This window comes from Acipenser ruthenus, chromosome 5 (genome assembly GCF_902713425.1).
Source record: "Acipenser ruthenus chromosome 5, fAciRut3.2 maternal haplotype, whole genome shotgun sequence".
In the NCBI taxonomy this organism is placed as follows: domain Eukaryota; kingdom Metazoa; phylum Chordata; class Actinopteri; order Acipenseriformes; family Acipenseridae; genus Acipenser; species Acipenser ruthenus.
The window spans coordinates 14474676-14497879 of record NC_081193.1 but is presented as its reverse complement, the minus strand read 5'-3'; the positions used below and the strand labels follow the sequence as shown (position 1 = coordinate 14497879).

Sequence of the window (23204 nt, the reverse complement as noted above, 5' to 3'; positions counted from 1 at the left end):
AAAACATTAACTATCTGAAAATGTGTTGAATATGTATATAGTTACACTGACCAGCTTTAATTACAACCATTGTTTGATTTGAAGAGGACACTTAAATATAAACATTTCAATATATAGTTTGATGAGTAGGTGTTTTAATTATTATTTATTTATTTATTTATTTATTTATTTATTTTTTACTTTGTAGTTAAGTCTTTGGAATGTTAAAACATTATTTGCTTATTTAGGGGTTCTTTGCTTAGAAAATACTAACCAGGGCTGTCGGTATACATCAGAATATAATATAAAAAGTGTGTGTGTGTGTGTGTGTAGATGAGGTTTAAACATTTTAAACGCTGACACCTGCATAGCATTTAAATGTTCATAAAAATAATAGCAAAATGCACATCCCTAGTTGCACATCCCCATTGTCAGTGTGTCTGTATTTCAAATTTGACTTTAAGTCAATGAGATGATATATTCTCACCATACAGGAATTTCAGAAATGCTGGCTCCCTTCCCAGGCTCAGTATACTGTAGGTAATTTCTATTACTTTCTGAAACAGCACCCATGTTTGAGTGCAGTGTGATGCAGGCTTGTGCTGCTGCTGCTGCCAAGGACAAAATCAACCTCTCTATTTGAAATCGCAAGCTGCTGCAAGATATTCTGTGGTTCATTTGGGTAAGAATAAGGTTTGATTTATAATAATGATAATAATTTAATAATGTACCTTGATTATTCAGTAGGGAGCCAATTTAAGAGCCCTAGTCAGATTATTGACTGGATTTATCCTGATTTGTATATTTCTAGCTGCTGCCGTTTTTTTTTTATTTTTACAATCTTAACCATACATTTTCTGTATGCTTACATACAAGCAGAGCCAGTACATTTGGAATGACAGGATTGAATTGCAGATATCTGCTGTATCAGAAAACCCTCGGAACAACCGCTATTCCGAGATACAGTCATTTTAACAAGATGAGGGGAAAAAGAGAGAAAACACTAGCACATGTCACATTAAAGTTATATGCGTTCTGAGGGGCAGCAAGATCAAACCTCTCTGAAAGCATCTGGTGCAGGAAGAGAGGTTGTACAGGTAGGCTGGGAGAGAGTACAGGAAAGAATGTTAATTAATTTAAGATTCATTTAGACATACCAGCCCCCCACACACAATACATACACCCCTCCACAGTGTAACTCTTGTTTTAAAAAGTTAGTTTGCTAAGTGTTTGATATTCTTGATCATTGTTTTAAATAAGTTAAGCCTTGTGCTCTGAAATCAACCTCTATTTTTGAATTGCTTTTCTCACTTGAAATGTGTGAGATTTATTTTTGAATCCAACATTAAAGTTGCTCAGATTTGTTGCAAGATGGTTTTTGATAGATTTTCTTTTAACATTCTACATCACAAGCTGCTAGTAACATTTTGAGGCAATATTTATTTTCTAAACCATATTTTAATGTTGCTTTGCTAGCCTTGTTAAATTATGATTTTTCTGATTTTCATTTGTGGTATTAAAATACTTAACCTGTTATGAGTCTGAAAGGTTACAGACATATTGTACTAGTGAGGTTGAAGGTAGAATGAGAGAGTGTAGTTGCCCGCTGCCTGCGAGCTTCTGAAATGGTAATTTACTCTTTCTATTGCCTGTAACTGTCTACAATTTCAGACACAGGAGATGTATCAGAAGGGAAGAGTACAAGTAATTAAACACAACGTACATGCATAGTATCCATTTATGATCCAAGTGCAGTATCATACTTGATATACTGCCTATAGTGTAGCAGGTTTTAGAATAACCAGTCCTACCTCTCAATACAGATTAAGACACTATTTTAAAGTGTATTTTTCTGTTTGTAAATGCAGATTTTTTCTTTTCTTTCTTTTTTTTTTTTTTTAAACTGGGCGCTTCTCTGTTACTGCAGTGGACTTGGCAGTGAGACAGTAATTCAGCAGCATTAATGGTGATCCTGCTGTGTCTGGCTTCATCACACTGCTGAAATTCAGATACGCTGGGATTATTTCTGGGTACAGGTTAGGCCGATGAACCCATCATTACCTGCTGTCAACATCATTGGAGTTTGGGTTATCTTGTCTTGTACTACACTGAGACTATTGGAATGTCATTACCTGAATACCTGAATCAGGACTGATTGTGTGTGTTTTATTTATTTATTTTTTCTCTCAAAGAGATCATTTGGATGGGTGCTAATGTACCTGCCTGTGGGAGGGTAGTGGGTGGAGTTTAGGGAAGGACCAGAAATGACAGCACACAGGAGCAGGAAGTGACGTTTAGTCCTGGGGCCCTGTACCAACAATGGTATCGGGGCAGGATTTTATTTTAACAAACAATGAAAATAAAATAAAACAGTCCAGTATTGCAGAAAATAAACAAGAAAACCACCTGGAATACCAGCAATGGTAAACTCAGGTTTCAAATAAAAAGAGTAAACAAAAACATCGGGGTTACAAAAACAACAAAGGAAGCACTGGGTTTCTCCGTGCTACTGCAGTGGGTTTCCTCTCACCGCCTCTTGGCTCCCTTCCACAGATTAATGACTTGTCCTGAGTTTTCCTCACTGCGGTAATCCACCAAGGTTTCCCAAAGTTTCAAGTTTCTGTGAATTACAGCAGTTTGATAAAAACAAAACAACAAAGCACAGCGCGTCTGTTCTGTGTTTTCAGTTCAGGACAGGGAGACCGAATGGCAAAACCACACTGCTTAAATACTGCCAAGTCCCACCCCTGCAGTCAGCACTCTGCCTCACGTCAGCCAATCGACGAGCACAGCACAGCTGATTACAATGATGGGACTCGGCGGCCGCATGGTTCCACCTTGGGCCAAGATGGCCGCCCGACCCAGAACTTCCTGTATGGTCAGAGTTCAGCCTCCTGACCCAATCACGGTCAACCCTACACAGCGCTGCCAGTGGTCGGGAGGGCGAATTACGACAGGGACTCCTTTCAATCCTGTCACATTGCCATACTGTTATTTTTGTTATAAAGCACCCTCTGTGTAATTTCTTGCTCATGTTTCAATATGGTTATTCTACAGTAAAAAAAAGAAACCAGTCAAGCTACAAGCCATACTATTATTTGAGATACATTATAGGCTTTATGTTTGCAGGCTGACAATAAATTGCAGTAGCTATGTGAATTCCGGAGAGCTGCTTCATGATATCTCTGGTTAAAGCTTGTTTTTCAACATCCTAGTGCCGCACATAGGAAATGGCTGTGGCCACCTTCCCCCCCGAAAAGACAAGGCCGCCAAACCATGAATGAATAATAAATAATTAACACGCTCCACAGTGGCGCCTGCCACCTATCCCCCAAATATTGCAATTAATGAAAATAGCAGCTGAGACATGGCCCGTCCCCCAGAGCATGACTGCGCTGTGGGAGAGAACCCAGCCTGCCCAACCCGACCACTCACCCCGCAGAACTAAATACGAACCGCTCAGCACTCAGGTAAGGAAAAACCCCCTACTCACATATTTTTAATTTTTTAGGGGGAAACCTCAGGAAATCCGTGGCTGAGGGCAGCCCTTCCTTCAGGCTCTAAGCGGTCAACTCCCGTTTCGGCCTCCCAGCGCTTGACTGAGCTGCCGAAACAACAAAAAAGAAGCGAAATGAAAGAAGAACACACTGAGCATTATGCACTTGTTGATGACGTGTAGGTTAGGGGCGGATTCTCCTTTGCAGAAAAGCAACCAGGTTTACAATTCTGCTTTTCTTATTTACCATGCCGTTTGATTGAAGCCATTACTAGGTTAACAGCCCTTTGCCATACTAGGTGTGAGGATCTGAAAGTGAGGACCCAGACCTTCAGTGTGGTTGGATCCTTTTCCAAAAGAGCCACACCTGAGACAGGGCTACAATTATAGTCCACTTTATTTTAGATCGAAATAATATTCATAATCCTTTTACAAAGGAGATAAAACAGCAGTATCAAAAATGCATGTGTTGTCTCTTTATCTGATCAAGAACAGCGAGACATGCTGAGTGGGCAGAGCAAGCACAGGGTCTGTGTTCTCCCAAACCTATCGCTTTAAAGAAACAGGAACCGTATCAGCAGACAGAACATTCTCAAGATGGGGTGACTAAGAAGGGTAACTGATAATGTACTGTATCATTTCTTGTGATCCTGTGTCAGTGAAAAAAAGTTCAGAGGTAGGAGTTCATTGAAGTAAACAGCACAGTTCTTGAATGACTGCATCTATCAAAATAGTGTAGCAACTAGGACAAGTGAGAGTCCTAATTTGTTATTGCAGCAGGGAAGTGGTTAAACATTAACATTGCATGTCAAGTGTTCAATAACTTCATGTTAATTAGTTACTTATTGTTCCATTTTAAAATACCAGTATTCAATTTCTTTTCAATTTCATGACTCAATTATATTACCCAACAGGTTATTTTAAGCAACAAGTACAAAGGGACATTTTCTGAAAGGAATAAAGCAATGTGAACTATAATGTACATGCTCCAAGCTGCAACTAAGTTGTTTATTACTAGTTTTATAGCATGAATATGTGTAAATTTGCCTTTGTCCTTGCAACCATTACTAAATACTGTAGGGCCCAGAGTTTGAATGTGGTTGCTTCTCTTGTAGGATTATAAGAAAGAAACAAGTGCATGTGTAGCATATTCTCAGTCAAAATGAAAAGCACACAAACACAGGAATTAGTTATTTTCATTGCACTGTTTTTGAATACTTTGATTTAATCGGAGATCGGTCTGGCAAAATCAGTCATTCAGTGCTATCTCCAGACAAACTGTACACTTGCTATTCTGATGTCTAGTTCCCTCGTTTGTTGGGTATTGCAGCCACTTTAACCAACCTTACAAATCTGAGGCATTTGTGACCTACTGTACATGACTGATGAAGGAGCAGTCTACGAGTTTTGTAGTAGGATAGTGTTTTAATTGGTTGAGAAACAAGGTGGAAATTGTATCACCCTGTGTCCCCCAAGGATTTTAGATTTACTAATGTTGACCTCCACACATGTTTAGTGAGGACCTGGTATTGATATACAGCATAGTTTAGGGTAGAGCAGGAAGTTTAGACCCAAACTCAATGATTTCTTGGAGAAATAACAAGATTATGTTAAACCTCAATGCTCAGGAAACATCCTTGGTCAGTGGATGGATACAGATGGTTCGAGCTAAAGAAGAATGCTTAACTAACACCATAATGTTTATGATTTTGAAGAGCTTATCAGAAACCCAGATTGTTGATTAATGGGTGCTTGTTTCCATTATGCACAGGCATGCTTTTTGATTTAGTGATTATGATGTACCAAGTATAACCAGAATTCAGTGGGGTCTATTTGAGTGATCTACTGTAAAATACTGCTGCCCTTTAACTCTATAGTAATCTTTATAATGATTTCTCCCAGGGGTGATTTTATAAAAAACATGGTCAAAATACAAAGGAAATAGGTTCACAAAATATCAGGTTTATATGTCTCAGGAAGGTGGTATTGTTAACATTTTAAAAAAATATTGCAAGAGGTGACACGGTCCATGGCAGAGCTGGGAACTTGTGTTCATTATTATTATTATTATTATTATTTGTTTATTTAGCAGACGCCTTTATCCAAGGCGACTTACAGAGACTAGGGTGTGTGAAATATGCATCAGCTGCAGAGTCACTTACAACTACGTCTCACCCGAAAGACAGAGCACAAGGAGGTTAAGTGACTTGCTCAGGGTCATACAATGAGTCAGTGGCTGAGGTGGGATTTGAACCGGGGACCTCTTGGTTACAAGCCCGTAGCTTAAAGTGGCATTGTCTTGCATGTTGAGTTTGGACCAAATTTACAGCGCAGATTGCACTGACATGCCATGTAGGGACTTTCTGAAAACTAGTGAGAGATTTACTGCTTCCTTAAGGGAATGTTGGAATCCGTTTTTGAACAGGCTCAGCAGTTAAGTGGAGCAGTGGTGGATTAATACTTTGTCTTTATACTCTGATCTTTTGGATTTCAGGTCGACGTCAATTATTGTTCTTCAGGTCCTACTGTACAACTTCTTTTTATATTTATGTGCTGCTTTTTTTGTATTCATTATGTTCTAGATACACTATAAGCTACAAGTGCTTTGAGAGCTTTGAAAAGAGGCGATGAGGCTGCCCTGACTTTCAGCACTGGCCAAGCAGGGGAGGGGGGAGACTAGGCTGTTTGCAGCTGACTTTCAGCACTGGCCAAGCAGGGGAGGGGGGAGACTAGGCTGTTTGCAGCTGACTTTCGCACTGGCCAAGCAGGGGAGGGGGGAGACTAGGCTGTTTGCAGTTTACCTCCCGTTCTCATTTCAAACGTGACGCAAATGAGAACCGGTAAAAGTGTCTGACAGAGCAGCACTTAGAAGGTATGAGAACGGTGCTGAAAAGCAGAAGGCACAACTAAAATGTCATTTGGAAGATATGTTAAATGAAACACCAAAGCTGACACGCTATTTTAATAAAATACCAACAAATGGATGCGAAGGTACCAGTACTTTGGAAAATACATTGGAGAAAAATCAACAGGAGGAAATGACCTAGGCTCATATGGATTGCAGTGGGGCAATTTCCATAGGGAAATAAAAAAATCATAAGTCACCTTTTTCTTACTGTATTTTGGTAGTACTTTTGGGTTGTGTGTGTTTCCATGTAGTTTTCTTTTAGCCTGAGAAATTCTCATTTCATTACTAATTAATAGTAAAATATGTGAGGGTAGATTTTAATATTTGTGCTCGAGTTTAAATTTAGCCTTGCACGGTTTACTGGTACTGTCCTTGTATTATTGGCTAAACATTTTTCACTATTTATCACAAACCTGAATACACGTACATATAATATGTACAAAGTTTTACCACAGAACTGTAGGTTCAGCAATTCTGATGGAACTGAGTTAAAATACTAGTAATAATATCATTTAGGTTAATGATATAAAAACGATCCAGTCAAACTGTTTAGTACCGCAGTAAATTTTTAAAATATTGGTAGTATATCTACAATAGGCTACCATACACACCCGCATTTCCCTTTTATAAAGATGTTCTTAATAATAATAATAAATACGTGAATCCAGTTTTTCTTTTCTTTTTCATGTTTTCATACTTTTAAAACAAATCTTGCTCAGTGAATTTGGCTCAAACCTGATGTTGTCAGTAGCCCGCAGCAGTAACACAGCTATGCTAATTAAATACATATTTTGGTACAAACGTCACTTTTTCCCCTTGGTAAGCTAGTGTACAATGAATAGCATCTTATTGCTAAGGGACAGAAAAGTCTAGGCTAAATCAATCACGAAGATAGCAAAAAGTAAGTAATGGGCTTCGTTATTTATGTATTTATTACAATGGGTATTTTTATTGTTATTTGTAGTAGCTTCATAACTTTGCTTAACTATAAAGCAGTTTTTATGAGTCAAATGGCAATAATCTGAAACGCTGAATAATGGTGTCAGGTAAAAAAAAAAAAAAAAAAAAACACTAAGCCCCTTGTACTATGTGCTTATTTTTTTTCCTATTTGGTCAAAGAAGCTGGACAATAGGATAACTTGGCATGGCCTTCAGTTATAGAAGAAAGTTGGGCGAGGTTACGTCACTTAAATCGCATAAGTATAATGTACGATTTCTGCATATGTTTCCATGCAAAAAAACCTGAGTTGTTGGTCAATTGTCCGGCTTTTTAGTGTGAGAAGGCGATTTAACCTGCATTTGAAGTCGTACAATGTTTTAGACGTGCACTTCCTGTAACGTGTGGAATGTGCATGGTATCTGCGTGCAATAACGACTGTAGAGAGTGATGACTTTCAAAGCTGTGTGGAAACCCGGCCAATGTGAGTTAGTGGCAAGTCCTAACTTTTTAATTAAGAGTGTTGGATAACATGGAAAGAAGCTTGAATGCAGTATAAGATACACGTGTTTGCAAGTTTGTACACTCTGTTAAAAAGGAGATTATCAGAGGAGGTATAGTAACTGGTAAATGCAAGATTGCAAGATTTCATTTAATTGCACTGACGATGACCGTCTGACTGCTGGAATAAACACAATTTTGTGCAGCCTGTCAAATGCTGCGTGGCTGGGCTTTACTAAGTAACCACAGGATATAATTAATTTTCAACGCAGCTAACAACCAATAATCAGCTGGGCGGATAAACAGACATTTTGCACACCCTGTCAAATGCTGCGTGGGCGGTCTTAATGGGATATAATTCAGTTACAAAACACCAACGTCACCAAATTTTGCTTCTTTAACATAGTCATACACATGCACACAAAAAGCACCAAGTGCAATGCCTAATTGATAGCTTTCATCAGTCTACAATCATGCCTTTTTTTATATAATGACACAAAATGTTTCATTCCAGCTAATGATACAAAACGTATTTGTCCTGTAGTAAACTATATGCATTTGTTTAAATGTAAAGAATGACTAGGAGTTTATGTTGATTAAAAAATGTCTTCATCTAGACAATGTGGGGAAGCTATAAAAAAGGCCAACAAAATGCTCGGATATATAGTGAAAAGTGTTGAATTTAAATCAAGGGAAGTAATGTTAAAACTTTACAATGCATTAGTAAGACCTCATCCAGAATATTGTGTCCAGTTCTGGTCACCTCACTACAAAAAGGATATTGCTGCTCTAGAAAGAGTGCAAAGAAGAGCGTCCAGAATTATTCCGGGTTTAAAAGGCATGTCGTATGCAGACAGGCTAAAATAATTGAATCTATTCAATCTTGAACAAAGACGACTATGCGGCGATCTGCATCAAGCATTCAAAATTGACAATGTTGACCCAAGGGACTTTTTCGACCTGAAAAAAGAAACAATGACCAGGGGTCACAATGGAGATTAGATAAAGGGGTATTCAAAAGAGAAAATATGAGGCACTTTTTTACACAGAGAATTGTAGGAGTCTGGAACCAACTCCCCGGTAATGTTGTTGAAGCTGACACCCTGGGATCCTTCAAGAAGCTGCTTGATGAGATTCTGGGATCAATAAACTACTAACAACCAAACGAGCAAGATGGGCCGAATGGCCTCCTCTCGTTTGTAAACTTTCTTATGTTATTATGTTCTTTAGGGGGCTCCTGAGTGGTGCATCCGGTAAAGGCGCTCCGCATGGAGTGCAGGATGCGCCCTATAGCCTGGAGGTCGTCAGTTCGAGTCAAGGATATTCCATTGCCGACCGAGTTCTCGGGGCGGCGCACATCTGGCAGTGCACCGCCCGGGGGGGGGGGGGCTTAGGTTGGCCAGGTTGTCCTCGGCTCACCACGCACCAGCGATCCCTGTAAACCCACGCCTGCAGACTTGCCTGTAAGCTGCCAAGAGCTGTGTTGTCCTCCGACGCTGTAGCTCTGGGTTGGCTGCATGGCAGGCTTGCAGAGTGAAAAGAAGTGGTTGGCGGATGGCACACGCTTCGGAGGACAACGTGTGTTCGTCTTTGCCACTCCCGAGTCAGCGCAGGGGTGGTAGCGGTGAGCTGAGCCTAAAATACAATTGGATATTTCAAATTGGGAGAAAAATGGGGTAAAATCAATTGCCGACTACTAACTTAAAAAAAAAACACTGCTCTTTAATTCACCGTTAGTTTTCTGTCTTTTTTTTTCTCTCATTCATAATGTGCTGTCATAGGCAAACGTGAAACCTGGTTTATATCACGAATTATACCTGCACGGCAGTCAGGATATAAAGCGGGTTCATCTGTATTTTGATAAACATTCACTACAGGTCATCTTACTACTCTATTATCTTTCAAATGTGGATGCCAGCCTTCTAAAGATAGGTGTTGCTTCCAACAGGAATTTCAGTGATGAAACTGGACCGTTTTTTTGTTTGTTTGTTTGTTTGTTTTACTTTGATAGTTTAAACCCAACCTCTGCACTTTTTTTTAAAACTTTTTTTTTTATAAAGAAATGTTCTTGAATTAATCTTGAAATAACTATAAATTAGTTTTTGAGTTCTCTACCTACTGTGTAGTACATATACTGTAGTTTGAAATCTGAAGAACATAAAAGGCTGACATCATTTCTTAATTAGAACTTAATAGGGCTTTAGAGAACTTGGGGATTCTAAAGGCATATGTGTTGCTTTCTTTAAGTGATTGATGTTTTAATCATTGTACTCACACTCCCCAGCTTATAATAAAGTTGAAGTTGAACATTAGATTTGCCCCAGATTGCCCAAATGAGATGGAACACCGTGTGTTCCTGCAGTGCAGCTTCTATGCAAAATTTAGATTCAGACAGAATGGACAAAAAGAGATCAATAATTTCCACAAATACGCATGTCAGCCAGGAACTGGAATCCTCCGGCTCAGTCAGGAACAATTCATTCAGATTGGCATGATGTGAAACTGAGGCTGTGAATATTCAAAAAGCAAAAATACAAAAGTAAAATATACATTTGACTGCACAGTAAATATAAATGAAGTATACAGTTTAATTGAATATGCATAGTTAGACTTTACATAAAAGGTTTCTATTCTTGAAGATGCCCTGAATTAATTTAATTTTTGTAAGAAAATGAAAATATATACTGTGGCATTTATTTTCCATATGTTTTGTCAACCCCGCTGCTTATTACCAAACATACAGTCTTAAGAGCTCAAGCAATACAATTAACCTACTGCATTTAAATTTAGATCACACTGATATTTTTTAGTTATTCCATTTTTTTTTTTTTAAATCTCCATTGACTGTAATATCGAGGTCTACACAGTACTGCATGTCATGTTTAGATATCTATACTAGAGAAACAGTCAACCAATTGAGATCACCACTTGTACATTTGTTATAAGATGCTATTATTATTATTATTATTATTATTATTATTATTATTATTATTATTATTATTTATTTCTTAGCCGACACCCTTATCCAGGGCGACTTACAATTGTTACAGGATATCACATTATTTTTACATACAATTACCCATTTCTATAGTTGTGTTTTTACTGGAGCAATCTAGGTAAAGTACCTTGCTCAAGGGTATAGCAGCAGTGTCCCCCACCTGGGATTAAACCCACGACCCTCCGGTCAAGAGTCCAGAGCCCTAACCACTACTCCACACATATTGTGCAAGTAATTCTTCGCATAAGAGAAAAGATTTCAGGGTCACTTATTTATATAATGCTATATTTATAGTCTTCCCAGGGGATATGTATCTAGTCAAGTGAAGTCTCTCGAAGCAATGGGCTGTGCCAGATACTTTAGTCCGAAGTGTGGCTACATACAGTTTTTGTGTGCCTGTCTGTGTTCAGCTGTTTTTTTTGTTTTTGTTTTGTTTTTTCTGACTACAGAAAAATGTATTGCCTGTTCTATAGAACAACATATCCCCAACTATAGTGCGGGTTTCAAAGTGAATCATTATTGTAGCTTAGAATTCTAGAAATATCTCTGGGACGAATGAAGTAATTCAGTGCTCCATCTGGTGGCAGTGAACTGTATGTACATGTTATATGTTGCTTAACTATGCTTATCCATTAGGGTTTTTAGTTTATTATAGTGAAGTGACCTTTTAATTGCTTTGTGTATTATTGTCACCAGCATTTTGTGCAATGACCCGTTTCACAATGCTGTTCATATATAAAAACCAGGACCTAAAATGCACTACAGAACTAACAAATGTCTGTTCTCTTCACAGCTGGGATATGGCAGTTAATGTGTATTCCACCTCTATGACCATTGAGAACCTGAGCCGACATGATATGCTGGCATGGGTGAACGACTCGCTGCATTTTAGCTATACCAAGGTCGAGCAGCTATGTTCAGGTAAGAACATTTCAAGTAATTACAATGACTGGTGGCAAGTTTAAAGGAGGTTAAGGTATTAGAGGGTAGATATTGCAGAAGCTTGAAACTGTTATGATCAGTACTATAGATTTGTTTAGGGATTGTATTATTCATCATAGTTTTATTATAGAACTGTATTTATTTTTATGTTGTATTTTGGAAAAACAATAACTTTTGCAACACAGAATGGAGAACAATTAGAATTCCCAAACCTGGTGCACAATAGCGACTTCTGCTGGTGATCCATTACTTGAACACCTGCATTAAACAAGTCTACAGAGTACTGGTATAGTGATTGTTTCAGGCACTAGAAGGGGTCCTCTGAAAAATCTGTACTTCCAGAGAAATTGATTCCTAATCAGACAGGTGAATACATTTATATAAGATTAAGAAGAATGTTAATTTAAAATGTTTATAACTTGTATCGAGATTCTGTGGCCATCTCAATATAATGTTGCTGTATTTCTAACATTTCAGAAGTGATTTTTTAAAAAATACAGTGTTTAAACTTAAAGAATACTTGTCCATACTGCTGTAATAATGCCGTTCCTCTTTGTCCCTCGCAGGAGCGGCATACTGCCAGTTCATGGATATGCTTTTTCCCGGTTCTATACACCTGAAGAAAGTCAAATTCCAAGCCAAACTGGAACATGAGTACATACACAACTTCAAAGTGCTACAGGCAGCCTTTAAGAAAATGAGCATTGATAAAGTATGTTGAGTCCCTTTGTTATATTATCACAAGATTAATTATTCACTAGAGAAGACATTACCATTGAGACATCAACATTTTGATCTGTACAAAGATCCATATGAGCTGCTCATCAAAAATAATTGTGTCTGACTTGTACTTTGACTTATTTATTGTTTTAATTGCTTAGCTTTTATATAGTTATTGTTGAATGTTTCTGTACCTTCATGAAGCTGTGGATAAAGGTTATGCTGCCTAAATTATAAATTGGGCCCCCAACCGTATCATGTTGAGGGATTTTCTCATGGACCTCTCATAGATCTCTTATAGGACCAGAACAACACATAGCTTTTTGAGATGTTCCAATCCCCAATAATAGGCTGCCATGTTCACAGTTTACAGTAGACCTGCAGCAAACTACAGGGCTAGTAGAAAAGCAGTAGGTGAGGTGAGGTTAGGCTTCGGTGCCCTGGACCTGTTCACTACACTGTGTGTTGCCAAGGGACCTTCCTTGTTTCTATTTACAGCTGAGGGAGGACATTTGATCCTTTTCAAAGACACCTGATCATCAGAGAGCAGGTTAAAGATGATTGGCTCATTAAGGGTTGATTGAGAAAGTAATAGTCTTTGATACTTCTCTTATGTTGTGTTTTGACAATAGTGCTCCTCACTGGAAATGTACAGTATTTGAAGGATGGAGGAAGCACGCATGCTTTGCCCACTAGTGTGGGGTTTGATCGTACATAAAGAAGGCATGTTCTTAACAGATCTCTGTTTTAATTTAAATGGTAAATTAGCCATGTCCGCTATTCTGCCTTAAGCACCTGCTCCATTTTGAGTGACCACACAGACTGATGCTGTTACTTTCACAGTTGAATTTTAACCTTTACCGAGAGAACTCCTTGTCCAATTGTGATGAAACTTGCTAAGGGCATTCTTTTTATGTTACTGATGGCTCTAATTCAGTAGCAGCTCCTGACTTTAAAGTGGGGTGGCTATATATATATATATATATATATATATATATATATATATATATATATATATATATATATATATATATATTATTCGCAATAAAACGTCGCACGTTTTAAAAGGTATTTTGTAATTCAATAAGAAATGTAATCCAGTAATATAGTATAAGCAGCACATAAGGCAAGCTACAGAATATAACAAAAACGTCATGGACTTAATTTATTGATGAATCTTATGTCATTTGTAGAAAAATATTTTTACAGCCCGTGGAAGAATTTTTTAAATCACTAGCCCATAGAAATCCACTGGGAAGATGAAGAGCCGGTTTAAAAAACCAAACAGTCAACCATTTTGTTTTTCCGTAACATGAGCAATTAAAAAGGCAATTTTGTTTTGGTCCTCCCTGTTGAATTTAGGCTTTAGACGACCTTTATTGTTATTTTTTATTCTTATTTTTTCCTCAATTGAAAGCGAGGAAAATGGTGTATGAATTTAAAAATCTACAACGTTCTGTATGGAAATCGAAACTTAAGCGAGTAGCCAAACTTGCATTGCGTAGCCAATACAAATACATTCAAACTTGACAGACAGAGGGTGATTTGCAGGTTGAAGACACACAGAATCCCACCCATTTTGAGGCAACATTAGCCAATAGTAGCCTCTTATAACAAGCCTCCACTGCTCTCATTTTGGAATTTACTGTAGTGTCACGGAATGAATGTCACGAAATCTCTTTTGTTTCAGATAATTCCAGTAGAAAGATTAGTGAAAGGGAAGTTCCAGGACAACTTTGAGTTTGTGCAGTGGTTTAAGAAGCTCTTCGACGCAAACTACGACGGGAAGGACTATGACCCGTTGCAGGCCAGGCATAGCCAGGAGGTGGTGGCTCCACACAATCCAGGTAAACACATTTTCAACAAAGCAAAGGAAATCTGTTGACACTAGAGGTAGCTCACTGGTTACATGTTACTGTTTTTCCTGCAAAGCTTGTTCTGAAAAATCATAAAGTGCTCAGGCTATTGATTTGTGGTTGTTTGGATCTTCGGTGTTCATGTGTGTATGCTTTTGTTTCATTATAATGTGGTGTTTTGTTTTTTTTTTTTACTTTTTTTTGTTTGTTTTTTTTGCTCCAGACATGATTTACTATCATACAGCACATGGACTATAGCATCAGCACTGTGCCGTGCAAAAGATAGTAAGCATGCCCTAGTTCTGTAACTAATTTCCAGGAAAATGCAGAGCTACCAAGTTCATACGTAACCGTGTATAAAAATGTATCTAAATCAGATCCTTGTATTTCTTTTTTTCGATTTCTATTTTCTAACAAATACAATTGGAACCAAGTTTGTACCTAACTCTGTAACAGTTTATCCATATTGGGTAATTGATTCTTCTGCTGTTGTCAGAAAACAGAGGATTGGCCTGGTATTATTTTTTACTTCTAGTTCAAAGGTTTCTTACAAGCCTTGTTCTAGGTTTCCAACAAGCCTTCTATGTACCTGTGTGACAGTGACCTCCCTGACTGACATCTTGCAGTTTGTGAGATACAGTGTAACAGCCAGCTGGTCAGGTGGAAAGCACACTTTGTGTGCAAGATAACAACTAATGGTCTGGAATAATCCACCTTACACTGTCATTGATCAAATGATTATAGACTATAAGATTCCCCAATTTAAAAGAGGGCAATATTGGTTATCCCTGAAATGAATGCTGTTTTTGCTGATTCCAGTGGGTATAATGGTTCTTCTCATAGATTTTTTTTTTTTCCCCAAATAAAGGAACATAAACCAAAACATGTGACATAAAACAATTCTGTAACCTTTTCACCCCACATTCTCAAACACAACACTGATTGAATATAGCATTTCAAATAAGGGGCAGCGCAGTGGTTATCGCTGGGTTTGATTCCGGCCTCGGGTCTGTCTGTGTGGAGTTTGCATGTTTTCCCCGTGTTCACGTGGATTTCCTCCGGCTACTCTGGTTTCCTCCCACAGTCCAAAGACATGCTGGCTAGGTGGATTGACCTCTCTAAATTGCCCCTTAGTTGCCTTGCGATGGATTGGCGTCCCATCCAGGGTGTAGTCCTGCCTTGTGCCCTGTGTCTGCCGGGTTAGGCTCCGGCTCACCACGACCCTCAATAGGATTAAGCGGTTACAGATAATGGATGGATGTATTTCAAATAAGTTTTTATCTCAAAATCAAAATAAAAAAAAAGGGGAATCCTGAACCAACCCCTGAAGGTTTATATCCCCCCCCACCCCCCCACCGAGCACCTCAACACACAGTCCATCCCACACTGGCTATGCATAGCTGGTGAAGTGCCTGTCCTTCATGTTTTATAATAGGCCTGCTGATTTGGAATTATTCCAGAAGTACATTTTTAATCATCTCTCTGTATGTACCATTCAGTGCCACAGAGGACATCCCCAACTGTGCCCAAGATTGTGCCAGCACCTCAGAGGGTGTCCCACACAACACCCTTCATGGGCGGCGGCAGAAAGAACATGCCTGTTGCCCGGAATGGTGGCAGCGATGCAGATGCACAGATCATGGAACTCAACCAACAGGTAGAGTCCCAGGGAGGGTAAGAGGACCTTTTGCTATATGCCGAGATATACAAGACCCGATGAGCCCTGACATTCAATAGCTCTAGCAAAGCTTTGGAAATTGGTTAGGCTCTACTTAGATTCAACATATATATTTGTGACATACACCCATATTTATATTGGGTGAAACCTGAGGCACATGTATATCAAGTGAAGAGCCAGGCCTATTGCAAGTCTGTATCTGTTGGGATTTCAGAAAAACTCAGTCTAAATGTAATAATTTAAAGAGGGTCATGTTACGGCATGTAAATTAAGGTTGAATCATTTTCAATATTACCATATTATTTATTCAATAATCATTTTGAATCTTATAGCAAATATAAATGTTTTTATTTGCACCTTTTAAGCATTACAAGTTAACTTTTTTTTTTTTTTTTTTACTTTGTGTCAGGGATAGTAGCATTTTAGGTATTTTAAAAACCTTTAATATTTTTTAATAAATTCTGATCAAGCTGAGAAGACGAGAATGTGACCACCCATACAAACGAGGAGCGGTCGAATTATGAGCTGTTTGCCCACAATAAAAACTGCTAAAACACAGTTTTAAGAAGTAAGTAGTGAGGTTCTGAAAAAATATAGCGTTACACATACCCACGTGTTGCTACAACTGTTGCAATAACTTACCTGAAATTTATATTTTCATTGTTAACATCCCGACAGCTTTTTAAACTTATAACTTTAAAGTCTGTTTCAAAGCTCTTTTGAAATGGCCACTTCAGTGCACTGATGATAGTGTAAGGATTTTTGCCCACATTGTCAAACAGGTATCACGGCAATAATGACCCATGATGTGGTACGGAACAGAAAAGTCAGAGCACTTGTTATGTCTTTGTTTTTTTTATCACTCTTCCTGCAGTGATTTAGAGGACAGATCTCAAACCCCAGTGCACTAGAGTGGCCATTTTTAAAAGAGCTTTGAAACAGACTTTAAAGTTATAAGTGTAAAAGGGTTGTCAGGATGTTAACAATGAAAAGAAAAATGACAGGTACGTTATTTAAACAGTTGTAGCAACACGTGGGGACGTGTAACGCTATATTTTTCTAAACCCCGCTACTTACTCTTAAGTTGTCTGGGGGGGAAAAAGGAAAGGGAAAACAGCTCAAGAGAGTCACAAAGAATAAATAAAATATGATGCAAGAGTTAATCGTGTTGTTGATATATACAGAACAGTACATGTATAAGTATTACCATTCAAATACAAACATATATTAAAAATGACCATGTCATTTTGCCTTTTAAAGTTAATGGAACTGAAGTTGACAGTGGATGGGCTGGAGAAGGAGAGAGATTTCTACTTCAGTAAACTACGGGACATTGAGCTGATCTGCCAGGAACATGAAAGTGAAAACAATCAAGTCATCTCCAAGATTATAGAGATTCTCTACGCTACAGAGGTACGTGTCAGGCATTTAGTTTATTCTTCAAACTAAATCCTAAATTGATTTGATACAGCACATAGATTAGACATGAACACATTTAAAAAAGGTAGGCATATAAATACATGTTTATATTTAAGTAAATACATAGATACAAGACCTATTTATTTATGCCATAACACCACCACCCACAGGTCTGTCAATCTGACTGTTAGTAAACACATGCTATTTAGGTAAGCAGCAGTAATAGTGAGGGCCCTATTCTCCAATAACGTTGAATAAATTTGCATGGTAAGTGTATGTATTAGGATGTTTTCTTAGCAATGCATAAACTGATCCATAGTTTCTCTTTTTTTAATGTCAAGCCATCAGTTAGGCAAAGTCTAAGTGTAAAACTGATGGATGTTTAACTTTGCATTGCATTTTTCATATTCATTTGTTTTACTAATGTGATCTTCAAAGCAATGTCTAAATAAACATATACTGTTCTCACTTCTCCCAGTGACCACTGGGGTTGAAGAATGTGTAATTATGACGTGTGCAAATTTCTTTTAAAAGGATCATTATGAACCAAAGCAAATTCTCATATGCTGCAACTTCTTATGTTATGTTGCGCACCTAACTCAAGATCACTGTGGTGCTCAAATGTAATGTGCCTATTTTTGTTACAGAATACCACAGTTGATGGGTAAATCCCCTAGTGTGCAGCAGACGTTGCGTAAGTTCAATATTTTAGTAATTATTGGAGAATGGGGTCCGTAATGTTTCAGCAGTCAAGAGGGCAAAGACTGTGCAGAAAGGGAAAAAATATTAAAACTGTGGCATTTGTATAATGGTAGCAGCAGGGGCAGTGTGGGGGAGAGGAAAGGGGGTGGCGGGGTTGTTGGTTGTAAATTAATTAGTGCTCTTTTGCCCAAATGATCATACACTGTTTTGTTTCAAGGTCTTCTAAATGTATCATTGTTCTCGCCACTTCAGGATGGCTTCGCATCTCCAGAAGATGACAAAGTTGACGGACAACAGCATGTGGACCAGGATGAATACTGAACCCGATTTTGCCCCCCTGTCTCGTGTTTTCCTCTGTCTTTCTTTCTCTTTCCCGCTTCCCCCCACCCCGCCTCTCTTTATCATAACAGTACCCACGGCTGTTTACTAGCACTACAGTCTGAGTTTTTGAGTTGTACAGCCTTTTACCGCACAATCACATCAGCAACAGTAACAGACTCCTAAACATTTCAACATGGTGTAAAAAATAAGTGGTAGGTAAAACAACAAACAAAACCTTAAACACTTCATGAGAAAGAAAACACAAATGTGAATCTCAATCTATGAACAGCCCTTTGCGATACTGAATTTAAGCTTCTGTTTGTCATACTGTACTTTGCAACAGGCATTCATATTATTTTAAATACAATGCACTGCTTCCCTCTAACACAAATGCTGCAGCTGTATACACCTTTCTACCACACCAACTGACAGCCTGTATAAATATAATATATTTACTTTGTATATTGTTTTCTTAATGACTTTACTTGCACTTTGCATATTGTTTTGACAGTGATCGTTTGAAAAAGATTAGCCGTAAATGATGGTGACGAATGACTACAATGCAAGTCGTTTTAACTGCTTGTTTGTGTTTAAAAACACAGCATGAAGATTTATTTTATTTTTGATTGGGGGGCATTTAAGGAAGGACGTTTTCCAGTGAGCTGTTTGGATCGCCCTGTTTAATTGCATATCTAAAAGGAGCATGTGAATGTTTTAGCAGATGGTTAAGGGCTAGATTGGTATAATATATATATTTTTTAAGTTCTTGTATTTGAATAGCCCTCAGTCAGAAAGCAGGTGGAACTACAGCAAGATTTATATATTTTTTCGGTGTTGCAGAAACAAATATTAAACGAAATACTGAAATTAAGGGTGTTTAATATTCATGCTTGAAAATCTAATATTGATTGAGTGCAACATTACTGAGCAGAAACTGGTGTATTAGTTTTTTTTTTAACTATAAAATGCATCTTAAGTTTCTAACAATCCTAAAAGGCCTGGATGTATTAAAAATAAGAGGCCTGATTCTTTTGAAATATAAAATGAAATATCTTATGAAAAGAACTAAAAACATTAACAGTTAAATGCTCAGTTTGAGTTATTAGCTGCTATTTTTTTATTAGGCTTCCAAGCCGTAGGCTGGGGAAGCCTATTGTTTTTGTTAGGATTATTATTATTATTATTATTATTATTATTATTATTTATTTATTTATTTATTTTTTTCTGCCAAAACATGCTCAAAAACTCACGAAATTCGGTACACTGGTAGATGCCTATGGATGATAGTCGGTGATATTCAGCAAATTTGCGCAAGTCACATGGTTCGACAGCCATATTGGATTTTGCGGAATTTGTTAAAACGCCTATGTATCGGAAACAGCTTACTGCAGAGTTCTGAAAATTGCTATACATGTTGAGTGATAGTCCATGATTAACTGTTGTTAATATGAAGCTGATTGGTTCTGTGGTTTGGCAACCACATTGATTAATGTCATAAAATTACCATAAAAATATAAAATCATCAAAATTCAAACATCTTCTCTAAACCCGCTTACCGATTGAAACAAAAATTGGAATCAAACATCTCAGTATAGTCATCTGTTATGCTTGTTCAAGGGAGGTTGCTACTGTGAAAATCATGGCGTCCACGCTGCATGACATCATCAACATACGCAACTGGCTATAAAACTGCGTATAACTTCTTATTGGCTGCACCAAAACGCACGAAATTTGACACGGATGTTGAGGACTATGTGATGTTGTGTCGAGGTCAATATGGCGGCCTTTGGTCACATGGTGTGGCAGCCATCTTGGATTTAATGAAAAGTTTGGACAATATTCAAAAGTCTTCTCGTGAATGGTAAATATTACAGCTGTGAAAAATGTTGTACATAGTGCGCACATGTCCATGATTGATTCTACTTAAGGAAAAATCGATCGGTCACATGGTGTGGCAGCTACATTGGATTTTGCGTGAAACGCTTAAACAACAACTCCTCATGAGCCCTTTGGCCGAGTGATGTGAATCTTGGTTATACGTTATCTTTGTACTGTCCTCTAAAAAAATTAGTCAGGAAAAGTTCCTACATCAACAAACATGACCGCCATGAGCCAATCAATATGGGTGACATGCCAGTTTTGTCAATTTTTCACCCTAAAATGACACATTCCCACCACAGGGGACAGCTGTTAACACGGACAAGTCTGCAAGGTAAGAAAAAAAATTCCTAAAGCAGCCATTTTTCGCTGGTGTTTAACAAGTTTTACTAACACATGTAACTTAAAAAACAGTAATTACAGTGGAAAGGATTATATTTAGACGTACACATAGTACAGTATACAGACACATACTGTAAACTAAGAAAACATTTTAAGAACTTGCCTCTGCATCCACGCAGAAAAAAAAAAAAAACTGCACTATGCTTTTTAAACTAACACAATCGAAACAATTAAATGCATAAAACATCAGCTTTACAAGTCACATGAATATAGTTTGCTTAAAATTCGTTATATAATTATTTTTACGACTGAACTGTGGTCAAACACAGTCACAAATCCTAAATCTGTTGAAACAAAACCGCGTGTCTAATCCATTTAAAGATGCATGTGAGAACGGGGGGGGGGGGGGGCGACTTTGGGGCCGTATCTTTCATTGAAATACTTATTTTTGGTAATCAAATGTATAGACAGAACGCTTCACAGTTGCTTGCTCTATAAAATAGCATGTAACTGTGAAGATTGCATATTTGTTCATGGAGAATCCCCCCAAAAAGTGGACATTTTAGTATAATTCGAGTTTACCAGCTTCTCAGCCGTAATGCTGTTTGTTTACTTATACCTCGTGGACATGTAGGCAATACTGATACACACAAAGAATTAAAAAAAAAAATTACCGTCTTCTCGGGCTGTATAAAAATGTTCTGTCGTAGCTGAGCAGAAGCCAACAAAAAAAATGCACTACTCGTTTTACTGATATGGCGTCTTTTTTTTTTATTTCATAACTACAGTGATAGTTATTAAGACTAAACTGATAAAACGACAATCGCAAATTCTGAATATGTGGCAACGAAGCCAGGCACCCCAGATAGCCAATCGTTACACTATTATCACTTTCTATTGCTGTACGAATGCTAATGATGATAGTGGCATTAAAATATACACAAACCAGTAGTACCGTCTCTCTGGGTTCTGTTCCAGCTTCTTCTCTCCTCTGTCCTGTTTATAATTCCTCGGCATAGGATTCGAGTGGTGTTACTCATGAATCGTGCACATGTTATGTCCTAGTAGCGGTTTGGTGACAATTAAATATGGTGAATTGTGTATTTGCCAGACACCCCTGATAGCCAACCGTTACACTATCACTTTCTATTACTTTAAAAATGCACATTAAATGATAGTGGCATTAAAATATACAAGAACCAATACATGCTGTACACTTTATTTTATATTGCAAAATTAAGAATAGGTCACCACACGCACACAAACTCAAACAGAGCGATTTCGAATTTAGAACAATGTTAGCCTCTTGTATGCATTATTTTCAAAGTATATGACTGCATACTATTTAGAATTTTGTGTCCATCCAAATAAAATTTAAATTGGCTACTAACCAATAATTCCAATATTTGTGCCAAAATTAACACAGCACAGTTGTAATGATAAAGCTTCATTTATAATAACCAATGCGCTTAAATTTTACGATAACTGCTTGGAAGCCGTAAAGTTGCTCGCAACTCTAGTTTTCTGTGTTGTTTTTATTTGTTGATTTTAATATATTGTACACCTTTAATTGAGATGTAGGTTCTATGAAGAATGCTATTTTAAAACGGAAAGGTTAAGGAGAGATGTACGGTTAAAATGAAGGAATCAGAATGATTAAAGAAAGGCGCTAGCACAGTTATTATAACCACCAGACTTCAATCCCTACTTCATACAAGAAAACTACTGGACTAAAAACTACTGGACTACAGTTATTATAACCACCAGACTTCAATCCCTACTTCATACAAGAAAACTACTGGACATCACATACATTTTGCAACGCCTGTCTGAAAATACTGTGGCCATAACAATGGTGTACAAAACTTGCATCTGTTTTAAGTTTTAATAAATAAATAAACTTCTGTGGAAAATGGGTCTTGCCTGAATGTTATTCAGTTTATAAACTGGTTGGCCTAACGGTCTCGTAGTTTATGACGTCACATAAACCCTAGATGGAATTATTTTCCTGTAACTCACTGAAGCCCATCTATTATTCTCTCTCTACACACACACACACTGTGCTGGCATTGTGGGCACAAAGTGAATAAAGTAAACTAACTTAATTTCCCTCCAAAAATATTAAACATCCCTGTATTGCTATGACACAATGGCTTGTGTGGTGACATCAGACCCAGAAGAAACAGACAGCACTGGGGTATGATTGTGCTGTTGTGTGGTTTATTATAAATAAAAGGTTTAAACAAACAAAACACTTCACACACACAAAAAAACAGCACAATGGCCAAAACAGACAGAATAAATACAAAATAAAACGAGTATCGCGCTGGTTTAGAACCAGCACGCGTAGCAATTGTTTGTCTTGTTTCTACTTCACCTCCCATCTCTCGTTCCACCTCTGGAGCCTTCATTAATTATTTAATCACTTATTCAATTCAGCCACATTCCCACATATATTTGCAGGGAGGATTTTATCTTCCTCTCTGTCACCCACTATTGCGCACACACACACCCACCCCCGTGCTCA

General features: G+C 37.8%; 1 protein-coding gene and 1 long non-coding RNA gene across 8 annotated transcripts in view; one reads left to right on the top strand and one right to left on the bottom strand.

Moving 5' to 3' along the window:
• The window catches only part of LOC117402376 (microtubule-associated protein RP/EB family member 3-like), a 44204-nt gene extending 24876 nt beyond the window's left edge, over positions 1-19328 (top strand). For 5 of the 7 annotated variants that reach the window (XM_034003453.3, XM_034003451.3, XM_059023701.1 and 2 more), the window contains 6 exons: positions 11613-11740; positions 12328-12473; positions 14172-14328; positions 15837-15994; positions 17276-17428; positions 18389-19328. In XM_034003453.3, coding sequence (XP_033859344.1) covers positions 11620-11740; positions 12328-12473; positions 14172-14328; positions 15837-15994; positions 17276-17428; positions 18389-18457 — 804 coding nt within the window. In that variant the 5' untranslated portion in view covers positions 11613-11619 and the 3' untranslated portion in view covers positions 18458-19328. Of the gene's footprint in view, positions 1-639; positions 662-11612; positions 11741-12327; positions 12474-14171; positions 14329-15836; positions 15995-17275; positions 17429-18081; positions 18129-18388 lie in introns of those variants that run through there. The other 2 variants (XM_034003455.3, XM_034003454.2) reach the window with 2 other exon arrangements.
• On the bottom strand, positions 2268-6193 carry LOC131737091 (uncharacterized). The gene is made up of 2 exons (XR_009328662.1): positions 3473-6193; positions 2268-2599 (listed from the first exon to the last, which is right to left on the bottom strand). It is a non-coding gene; the product is annotated as an uncharacterized LOC131737091 (long non-coding RNA).
• Positions 19329-23204: the final 3876 nt, after the last annotated feature.